Raw genomic sequence first — 12,500 nt, 5'->3', positions numbered from 1 at the left:
AATAATAATAATAATAATAATAATAATAATAATAATAATAACAATAATAATAATAATAATAATAATAATAATAATAATAACAAAAACAATAGCAACAACAGAAACAAAAAAACAATAACAATAACAAAAACAAAAACAATAACAATAACAATAACGAATCATAATTATAATTCCAATCCACCAACACTTACAGTGCCCCCCGCCAATACACACGCAATGTTACTACCTTGTTCGCCAGCAGCATGCACGGAATGGGGCTGCCGTCCTCCAGAGTACATTTAGAATCGACGTCTTTCTTCCACTTCAGTGTGTTGAGGAATGAGTTGCGGTTCGTGAGGTCGAACATGATGATGCAACCTTGCGCGTCCTTGTAGTACACTCGGGTCATCCATGTGAACCTCTCTTGACCTGGAATGAGACGGGGATTTGGTTGTCAGGTTGCTTCGTGGCGAGTGCTCGGGTGTCTAAAGGTGAGTCGAGTTGTTTTTTTCGTTACTGTCATTACCATGAGCGTTCTTTATTATCGTTAGTATCATATTTTCTTTCTATATAATATTTTTATTGGTGTTCTTTTTATCATTCTTTATCATTGCTATTATCATCATTTTCTATGTCATTTCATTATCTTTATCATTATTGCCTTTATCGTTAATGTTATTATAATTTACAATATTAGCATCATCAGAATCATTACTACTATGTTTGAAATACCACATATATTAATTTCTGTCTATTCATCCATCTATCTATTGACCTATCTCTTGATCTATCTATATCTATCTATATCTATCTATATCTATCTATCTCTCTATATCTATCTCTCTATATCTATCTATATCTATCTATCTCTCTATATCTATCTCTCTATATCTATCTATATCAATCTATATATATCTATCTATCTCTCTCTATCTATCTATATATATATCTATATATATCTATATATAGATATCTATATCTATCTTTGTATCTATCTTTATATTTACCTAATTATCTATCTGTCTCTATATATAGATAAATAGACAGATGGATAGATTCTTATTATTCATGCCATCTTAATTATCAGTATCCTTTATCACATTTATATATAATTAATTTTAGTATTATCATTACTATCACCATTATTATATTATTATCATTAATACTGTTAACATTATTATTCAAATTATCGTTATCATCATTACTACCATCAGCAGTTGGATGAGAAAAATAGTAATAGTAATGGTAATAGTAAACCTATGGCTAGGAGTTCTGATAATTAAGTGTCGCTCTCTCCTTCACACACCCCATTCACAATACACCAATAGCGTAGTTTTCGGTATCACAATATACTGTATATACCGTGTAAATACCGTGTGAATGAAGAGGCACCAGGACCCCTTAAGTTATTATCAGATCTTACGGAGGCTCGTGAGTGAAACCGAGCAATGTAATGTACTCAGGATTATACAGGGCTTCTGTTGAGTACCGCCTGATTCCTCTGTGATGTCACCGCGTAGCATTGCGTTAGAAATGTAAGACTGTGCCTCGTGATGTTATGCGTACGTTGTGATGTTGTTTTCTTAATAATTGTACATTGTGGTGGTTTGTTTTCGAAAGGTGTGAGTTTGGTATTTTTGTTGTTTCTTGTTGTTGATAGTAGTAGTAGTTGTGTTAGTATTATCTTTATCATCATCATTATCTTTACCACCGTCACTGTTATTATAATTATTATTATTTTTAGCATTGTGTTTGTTATATTCGTTTCTGGCTTGCTATAATACCGAGGGAAGGTGTGTTTCAGCGTTTTATGACCGGGTCCTGTTGCACAGATGGCAGATTTTGGCATAATAATCACTATCATAATTATTATCATATTCATTACCAGCAGATTTTGGCATTATTGTCTTCATCATAGCTCTCATTTTATATCACCATCGTCAACTTCAATATATTTATTATCATTACTGATTTTATTCTTATCTTTAACACTACTGTTAGCTGACCCTATCAATATTGTCCAATTAATATGCACTTCCTAAATGACATACAGGGTAATACATGAAACACGTATAAACAAAGATGTGGCGTGTGGAATACTAATAGCTGAATGTATGTCATCTAATGAATATGATTATAAATTGCTTGACAGATTCTTAACTAACCCTCTCTCCTTGAAAATGACATGATTGTTTTTATTTCATTTTCATTTGTGTATTCCATCCTTTTCTATACATTTATTTATCTTTAGTAATGATGGACACACTTGTTGAAACCGATACCACAAAAGACTAATAAATAAATTATAAAAATCACAATATCACAAACAACCGATCATTCATTTCTCGCGGGTCTCTGGCAGAGTCAACCTGATGGGCGGGAGCATCCTCAGGGAGTCAAGGCAAGTGTCTGTGGAGCGTGGGTTAGGATCCTGAATTATGCCAGTGAAGCCGTCGGTTGGACACGCGGTCCTCTTTACTGTACCCCTTGATCCTAGTTCGGTTCAGCAGCAGTGCAATTAGACTAGTGACGTCAGGTCCCTTAAGACAAATTACTTACTACCGTTACCAAGCCAGTCCGTTTTTTGACTTCCTGACAGCCCACAAGCATGTACGTAAAATTCTGAGTGACTTCGATATCATCGCCACAGGCACGTGCCATCTGATCGGGTTCTCCTAACACATCCTCAAATCTTGGATCCTGGTCTTGGTCCATTAGATCTCTATATCCAGGGGTTTCACCACCCTGTGAATTACATCGTGAGACACTACTAGGGTTTCTAGAGACTGTGAATAGACAGCAACATCATCGGTAAAGTCTAGGTCAGTAGCCTTAATATTACCCAATGTAATATGCCAGCTCTACCCTGCATCCAGTCCACGCAGGTGTTGAAAAAAGGGAGTAAAGTCATACCCTTGCTTCCCCCCTATTGAGAGCTGACAATGTTGTGACCACCCCCCTTGGCTCCATTTCAGGAATCGCTATACTAAAAGATTCTGCAGAAAGGAGATATCTGACTATCTAAATAACCATAAAACATTAGGGAAAATAAAATATAGTACCAATACAAATACAAAATAATGAAGTTCAAGACTAAACAGCAAAGTAAGAAAGAAGTAGAAAAAAACCGTAAGAACTTTCTATACAAAACACATCGTCGGTATGTAGACAAAGAAACTCCGTCTGACAGTGTCCATGGCATACAAGACGTGATCAGTGATATACCAGAGAAAAAATCGTGCATGACACTGCCTCCACCATGGAGTTTAGGTGCGCCAGTTCATGAGAAGAGAGTCTGATTGTCAGTTCATGAAAAGAGCGTGTGACTGTCAGCAAGTCATGAGGGAGAAGACTTTGAGTTCTGTATGCCTGTCTGTTTCTTGAAGATGCCCTGTCTTCTATTTTTTTTTTTTTTTCACTATCATTGTTTCAGTATCATTACCATCGTTTGGTTATCAATAGCACATCGATATCATCACTATCAATACCGTTCTCATTATCTACACTTTTATAATCATCATTAATTTATGTGTAATATTATCATTATTATCACAATGATTAGTTATTATCATTACTAATATTATTATCATTATTATTATTACATTCATTTTCATGATTATTTTCATTATTATCATTATTATTATCATTATTATTTGTAGTATTATTATTATTATCATTGCCAGTGTTGTTCTTCTTATTATCATTATTTATCATTATCATCATTATTATCATTATCATTAGCATTAGTATTATTACTATTATTATAATTATCATTAGCATTCTTATTTATATTGTCATTATCATCAATATCATTATTAGCATTATTGTTATTATTATTATTGTTATTATTATTACTATTATTATTATTATTATTATTATTATTATTATTATTATCATTATAATCATCATTGTTACTATTACTATTACTACCATTATCATTATAATTGTCATTACTATTGTTATTATTATTATTATCATCCTCATTGTTATTGTAATTATTATTATCATTATTATTATTATTATGATAATTATTTTTATTACAATCGTTATGATTATTACCATCCGTATTATTATCATTATCATCAGTATTATCATTATCATCTTCATTGTTATAAATATCATTATCATTATCATTATCATAATTGTTATTATTATTACTATCATTATCATTATCATTATCATTATTGTCATTACTATTATTATTATTATTATTACTATCATTATCATTATCATTATCATTATTGTCATTACTATTATTATTATTATTATTACTATCATTATCATTATCATTATCATTATTGTCATTACTATTATTATTATTATTATTACTATCATTATCATTATCATTATCAGTATTGTCATTACTATTATTATTATCATTATTACTATCATTATCATTATCATTATCAGTATTGTCATTACTATTATTATTATTATTATTACTATCATTATCATTACTAATTCTAGCATTTCTTGTTATGAAGTTCTTATCATTATCACGTTTTTGCTGTCACTGCTACTACTCTCATTTTTATAATTATCGTAATTAATATCATCATTCATATTTTTCTTCAACATTATTATCATCAATACTGGTTCCTTAACTTCTCAAATTCACAGCTCTGTAATAGCAATACCATAAAGGTTATTACGTTTATCGGTAAATTTCCAAGTAGTACCAGAAAACTATTAGTCCTATTATTGTTACTATCTCCTTTAGTTAAAAAAAAAAAAAAAAAAAAAAAAAAAAAAAACATTCATTTCATACGTAGTGCCAAGCTGCAAATACATAATCTCTTTCTCTCTCTCTCTCTCTTTCTCTCTCTCTCTCTCTCTCTCTCTCTCTCTCTCTCTCTCTCTCTCTCTCTCTCTCTCTCTCTCCCTCTCTCTCTCTATATATAATATATATATACACATAAATACAGAGAGAGAGAGAGAGAGAAAGAGAGAGAGAGAGAGAGAGAGAGAGAGAGAGAGAGATAGAGATAGAGATAGAGAGAGAGAGAGAGAGAGAGAGAGAGAGAGAGAGAGAGAGAGAGAGAGAGAGAGAGAGAGAGAGAGAGAGAGAGAGAGCTAAAGGCATGGAAATGGACAGATTCCTAAACATACTCATAGCCCCACCGCGTACTCGCGCCCACCTGCAATATCCCAGAGCTGCAACTTTATCGTCTCGGAATCGGACCATTTTAGGATCTTGAGCGCGAAATCGACTCCGACTGTTCCCTTGTAGTCCCTCCTGAAGGAATCTTGCACGTAACGTTGCACGAAGGATGTCTTGCCCACCGTAGGATCCCCGATAATGATCACTTTGAAGAGCCTCTCCGTCATCTCCGGCACCTCTGGAAGGAAAATATAGGATATAATAGTCTCTCCTTGAAGCAAGCGTTTAACGTTTTCTTTGGAAGGAATATTTTTTTTTATCCGTTTATTTATATATTCATCTCTGTTTTGTCTTTCTTGCTATGATAAGATTAAAATGTAATGGCTTGAATAGTCGTTATAGTGGTAATGCACGTCATAATGATGTCTTTAATGATTATGGTAATGATTATGGTTACAGCAATGGTAGTTAATAGTGATAATGATGACGTTTACGATGCAGAGATAGTAAAAGATAATACATTAAATAATCACAAATACATGCTTTTATAATAATGTAGTTATAATTTGTCACTGCAGTTCTTCGCAAGTCCAGTTCTGCAAAATAACTTACCGCCATTATTGCTCTGTGAATCCTCTTCGTCTTGTAGTTTCTTAAGGTAATAACCGCCCTCTTCTGGTCCTCTTCTCCGGATCATCTTGTTTTACTAACCGTTGTATGTCTATTATCCAGGCCTGGGGGATCTAACCCTCTTGTCGGTGTTTTATGGTATTGGAATCTCTTTCTTTCATATACTCAACTCATTCGTTTATAGATTCTTTAATGCAGAGAAAATGTGCTTTCATAATTTCTCCCGCACAGGTTAACCCCAAACCCAGAGATAGTACTGGTTCTAGAAAGAAATAAGAGAGGCTAAGCTCCATGCGGTTCCTAACAAAGCTTCGGTCTCTTTCGAAATTTTGTGATTTGTCAGGTGATTTGTCAATTGTGTGAACTGCCCCCTCGAGCACCGTGATTGCTTGTTATTGCTTGATACCAGTCTGTTTACTTTTTTTTTTTTTTTCGTTTTGTGTGAGCTAGGTGATTGGCTGCCCTTCTATGCAATGGTCTAAGATGAAGCCTAGAGAAAGGTGTATACCTTGTTAACGTGCTTACATGTATCTATTGTTTATAACCATACGGTTGTTTTAAGCCTACTCTATAAGCGCGTCACTATATTGCTATTATCAGTCTAACAGTCGCTATGTTGTAAAACGAAATCGAAGCGAAGGCTAATGTGCTACAAAACTACTGAGGCCGAGGCTAACTCATGCAACTACTCTATGTTGCCCTTTTTATGCTAGTTTAATCCTACTGAGCCACACGAATCCTTCAGGCCACCTATGAATCGCACTCCAGTCAGAAGCCATGCATGAACCGCCTGAGAACCCGTCAGTCCTCTTTTCTGGCGGCGTCCGGGGTCCTCTTGGCGGGAGTCTTTGCGTCTTTCTTTTCCTTCTTGTCTGATGCCCCTTGCTCTCCCTCGGGGTCTCGGGCATCCCTAACGACCACAACGACCGGGTCTTTCAGCAGCCTCATCTGGTCCAGGATGAGGTAGAACGCGGCGCCGAAGACTCCGGTTAGGACCAACTCAGCAAGCATGATGTCTGCAGTGACGTTGTGAGAGAGACCCCGAACTAGGAGATCGTCGAGGGTTCTACGACTCTGGCTTCGTGTGGCAATGGCGGCAAAAAACCCAATGATTGTTTACTCAGAGGTCAGAAGGATTTACTAATTTGTGTCATTGGAATGTGTTAAATGTTGTTGGTTTTGTGGCTGTGATGTAACTGTTGGTCCTAATTTATAACTTGGTATTGCGCTTCGCTAATGTTTGTTATGATCATGCGAAACGTTTCAGATTACAAATCTAAACGTTTTGTCACTTTCACTCCTTTCACTTTCCCTGTTTTCAACAAGAAATCAGATTATACAGTAATCTTATGTTACAAACTTCCAGTGTGCTGAAACGAAATATTCCGACTCTAACAATGGCTACTGAAACTCACTCCAAGATCACAGTTTCAGTCGCCAAACGAACTGGAGCTTCCCTTAGAGATCCACCTCCACCTCCAACGCGCTAGACCTCGAAGGTTTTCCCAGGGACGGTGAACTGACCCTCTGCGAGTACCGCTCTTTTGTTGCAGTTGGTCCACAGGCACACGATCATGACGCACATGAGCATCATCCCAGACAGCAGCGCTTCCGGCACCATCCTTCAGTGTTTCTCTAAGTGTCTCGCAATTAGATTGTTTTCTCTTTCTCTCGAACCGGACGTTTTCTGGTCCTTATTTGACAAGAAAAGACCGATCTACAAGGAGTCTCCTTTTTCATGGGAGCTCATTGAACCTAAATATTATGATCCATGTCCTATAGCCAGGCAAGTCGCTGGAACGTACAAGACATTGGATTACTGCCTCTGAACATGCTTCAAGTAGACATCTCAACAGGAGACATTCATAAAAGAATTCATGGCCAAGAATGACATCCATTATAAATTGATACAAGTCATAGTGACATTTATTAAGTATATGGTAATTTCATGGCTAAGAATGACATTCAATATAAATTGATTCAAGTCATAGTGACATCTATTAAGTCTATGGTAAATTCATGGCCAAGAATGACATTCAATAGAAACTGATACAAGTCATAGTGACAAGTCATTTATGGTAACGACAAGTACCGCAAATTACCACTTTTTTACAGTCAGCATTAATTTAAGGCCTATTCTAGCCCTAGATATATGCAGTGAAAAGAAAAATTAACTTTAAGAAATAACGATTCTATTTTTTATCTGATTTTATATAAAAAAATATGAAGTTCCATACAAAATTGTCTCCACTTGGTGCAAATAGTTATTCTTGCAGTCATTTCATAAAAACATATTTAATTTAGTTTACTTACGCGTAGAAGAAAATCTATCAATAGTTTACATATTATGCATAGTATACACTGACGTATTTTTTCAGCCAAATTATATATTCACCGAATCAGACTTTAGGTAACATTTCACGTCTCACAAGCACTAATATGCACGTGTTCACCTTAGAGAGTACTACACATCGCAGAGTTCCAGAGGGTAGTCGCGGCCACCATTAGCATCTTGGCCGACGCCAGCCTCCATGATGACTTGTAGGTTACACTGCGCCGCAATATGCGCACACCCGTGTATGCTAAACTGCTATCAGTAACCGAGTTTTCAATCACGACATGAAAGAAAACACACGAGTAGGTTATCCCCAAGAATACATGGGCGGGAGATGCCTCACGAGACACCAGGTACAGCGGCAGGACACGTAGGAGTGCGGGCGTGGCACCGTAATGAAGGAGGCGCTGCTTACTGAGGCACGCGCGGCCGGGTCCTCCGCTGCACCGAGTCTCACGTGGCCATGATTCCACGCCGCCTTCCCTCCCTCGCCCTCGCTTAAAAGTTCCCCTTTGGAGCCCTGCCTACGGGTCGGAAAGATGTGGGAGTGCATTACCTTGATCCTGAACGCAGTGGTCCTGTCAAACAGTTTTGCAATTTGAAATACCCTGCCAGTGCATGTTATTCCTACGTTTCAATGTCCGGAGGATGCTGTGGTTGAGTGAGCAGATGGAGGGGGGGAGGGGGGGAGGCTGCTGGTGACTAGCTCGTGACACGTGACAATGGGCCGTCTTCCTGGGCTGTAAGGTGATACGTGAACCACAGAGCACTGGCATAACAGATCGTTATCCCAAAAGCGACCCCTGTGCAGCAGTATGCAAAGGAAGATTGATAATTCAGTAGATGGGAATATGAGCCTCCCTTTCAATCCTCCATCTCATAGGCTGTGAGATTTGTCTAATCCGCGGGTGAGGACGCTCGCCACGAACAAGGGCTTGTCACGTACGCGGCTTGGAACCGACTTTCAGGCAACTTTCGTCACTGTACAGACTGATGACGTAATGATTACGTAAACCAACACTTAAGTAGTCTTACTACTTTCAGTCGGCAATCGAGCCCTTGCGTTCTTCATAAAGATCTTTCTCAACCCTCGTTTAACAATGAAACAATGAATGCATAACATTGTAATTCTTCAATATAATATCTTACTAATCTACACTCCAAATTCCTGGTGGCTTTTCAAAATATACAAATAAAAAGAGGTGGGTATTCTGACTCCATCTCGATCTTTACGAAGCAGGTGTGTCGGAGGTCACAGTCAATACGTATGATATTCAATATGACTCCCCATCCATGCCTTCGAGAAAAAAGGCAATGGTAGTTAAATAGGCGACGAGGAACAGGAAAAACGTGAAAAAGAACCGAATAGAAGTCGGAGTGAGAAAAGGAAGAGGTCTGTGATGTAAGTCCGCGTCAGAACATAAGGTATTGTGACAGCGGTATGAGGCAGTGCGGTCAAGAAGGAGCGTGTAGCATCGCGTATCATCTTCAGGTTCTGGTAGCTATATGATACGTCTCGTCCCTGCCTCGCCACTCAACATCCTGTGCGAGATTCTCATCCTCTGATTCCTCCTCACCTGTATCCTACCTTATCTGTCTCCGTTTTTATATTCTCCCTTGAAGACTAATAAGATTATCCAATTGTTTAGCATTGTTGAGGGGAATTTATGTGGATGATGAGACAGGCTTGCATTGCAGGATATCGTCATGCGATTTCTCTGCGATGGTGCAACAGCATGTGAATAAAAATGAGAAAATCATTCCGGACAGCGATTTTTCTTATGATGAGATATCATTAGATAACCATTCATTATGTAAATTAGGTGAATAATCTGTCGGTCAGAAGATGATGTAAAAGAAAAAAAATATTACATGCAAAATAATAATCGTGGAATATCAAACAGTTATTATGAATAAATAGTGTGCATGTGACTGAAACAATCGCGTAAAACTTGAAAGCTGTCAGATTTATATATAACCAATAATGGGTAATGTTCTCAATAACGTAGCAAATGACACGAATATCATTTGTACAGGCGCGAGTTTAAAATGCTTGTTCTGTGTATAGAGCACGTTAATTTAGCTCTTATCAAACTGTAATATAACGAAGCGTACTCTATTGATATAGACATAAAATTTAAGAAATGCAGCGAAACAAGTGGATTATCTTGTTCTGTAATCAAGCTAATGTCAAACGCTAGAATTGTGTATTCGTGTGTGTTTTTTTTTTGTGTGTGTGTGTGCGTGCACGAGCGAGAGTATATATATATATATATATATATATGTGTGTGTGTGTGTGTGTATGTGGTGTGTGTGTGTGTGTGTGTGTGTGTTTGTGCGTGTGTGCGTGTGTGTGTGTGTGTGTGTGCGTGTGTGCGTGCGTGCGTGCGTGCGTGCGTGCGTGCGTGTGCATGTGTATGTGCATAATTAATTAGCACGTGCGCCCCTACGTAAGCATATGCAGATCTCTAGTTTTTATAATGAATAAGTAATCACCTAAACTGATGATATAAGCTACCATGTACATAAATTAATTTCCAAATCTTTATTTTTACATTTAAAAAATAATAATCTGCAGTAGTCTGTCTGTTATTTATTTAATTGCATTTTACAATCATGCATTCGTCATTGACCCTACCTTGCGCTGTCAAAACACAAGCATTCAACAGAGAAGGAAAAGAGTCGCAATATGTTTTTTTTTTTTTTTCTGAGGGAACTCAACTCGAAAATTTAGATGTGCCGCCTTTACACACTTAATAAACCGCAAGAGCAAATGTAGATTAGGATCGTTTATCAAAGAAGCTGGAGATTTTACCTCTGACTCAAATAAAGTCTGCCCAGCATTGATTAAGTGTTGGTGTTCGATGCGAATGACTCCTTTTTTGAAACTGCATCCGAATCCCTTGATACCAATGCAACTGACGGAGATAAGGGACCGCAAGTATAAAAATGATATCAATTCTCGAAATACGATTGCATAGGGGGAAGGTGACATCATATTGGATTCCTTGAGATGGTGACACAATAAATGAATACAAAAAAAAAATAAAAAAAAATAAGGATAACTGCACACTTCGCCCGCATGACTAACTCACCGTGATTCGTGAGGTGTGCGGAGGCGAAGCGGTTAAAGCTGTGATTAGTATTCAACACATGGGCACCCTAACACGCTGGCCGTATTGAGCGGTCACGCAAGGGCACCGAGGCACAGGATCTCGGGAGCGGGTCGGAGGAGGTGGGAAGGTGGTGATAGACGCCCGACGGAGGGAACCCAGATGAGGTGTCCTTTTTGAAATGGAGGAGAGACCGAGAGAGAGAGAGAGAGAGGGGGGGGGGGGGCGACAAGGGGTGGTTCGAGGTCCTCATGGGGGATAGGGTAGTTATTGGGGGAGGGAAGGGGATTAGAGATGTTGGGGAAGAGGGGGGGGGGGGGGAGATATGAGGTTAGAGGAAAAGGGGCAGTTATAGGAGGAATGTAGAGAGGGAGTGTTAAAAGAGGAGGGAAGGAAAATGATGTAGCAGTTGAGAGTACTGAGCTAGATTCTACTGAATATGAGTACTCAATACTTAAACTGTTTGGCTGTCTTAGTCAATAATGTCCTACAAATTTCCGTACGTCAGTGATAATAGCAATAATAAAAGTTATAAAAATTGCACTGAATTTATCATTGTTGTTACGGCAATTAAGGAATCAATAATAGTAACCATTATATTAAAGATGATATTCATCAAATTGGTATAATTATCACTATCATTATAGCTATGATTATCTTAGCGTCGATGCCATAATAATAAAAGAAGATAATAATGGTAATGATCATAACAACGATAATAATGTAGTGATGTAACATCGCTAATAATAATGACAATAATATTATTGACATGTTTTGTTATAAAGAGAGTAACAACAATAATCACGATAAACCCAACAGGAAATTATATTAAAAATAATGATAAAAACAGAAATATCAATTAGAATTCCCTGGAAAAAGCACAACCTTTGCCATACCTCGAAAAAATGTTTCAAAACTGCGACCTATCAAGCATACTATCCGCTTGACCATCAAAATGTAAACAACTAGTCTCTCCTTCAACAGCCATTTAAACCCATAATTTTCCTTCATGATATGTAGGAAAATTTGTCCATATCCATCTGACAAAATGATAAAGTATGAAGCAACCTGATCTTTTAGGTAATGCTAACTGATAGTGATAATAATAATGATGGTGATGATGGTATTAATAATGATAATGATAACAATTATGATAATAATAATTAACAATAACAGTGATTATAATAATGAAAATCATAATGATAATAATTATGATAATAATAACAATTATAATAACTGATAATAATAATGAAATAATTAATGATAATAATAACAAAGAAAAATAGAATAATAATAATGGTAATGATAATGACAGTGAGTGACAATAATAATGAAAATAATA

At 36.9% G+C, this 12,500-nt stretch overlaps 1 protein-coding gene across 2 annotated transcripts in view; it reads right to left on the bottom strand.

The window, feature by feature from the left end:
• Positions 1-12,500, bottom strand: part of LOC125028600 (ras-related protein Rab-7L1-like) — a 54,388-nt gene that overhangs the window by 7,876 nt on the left and 34,012 nt on the right. For both annotated transcript variants that reach the window (XM_047618058.1, XM_047618059.1), the window contains exons 3-4: positions 5,118-5,318; positions 227-408 (exon numbers count right to left, since the gene is read on the bottom strand). In XM_047618058.1, the coding sequence (XP_047474014.1) occupies positions 227-408; positions 5,118-5,318 (383 nt within the window). The remainder of the gene's footprint in view (positions 1-226; positions 409-5,117; positions 5,319-12,500) is intronic.

Source organism: Penaeus chinensis, chromosome 9, assembly GCF_019202785.1.
Source record: "Penaeus chinensis breed Huanghai No. 1 chromosome 9, ASM1920278v2, whole genome shotgun sequence".
Taxonomy (NCBI): Eukaryota; Metazoa; Arthropoda; class Malacostraca; order Decapoda; family Penaeidae; genus Penaeus; species Penaeus chinensis.
Note: the sequence above shows the minus strand (reverse complement) of the source record. Positions and strands in the feature narration are given on the sequence as shown.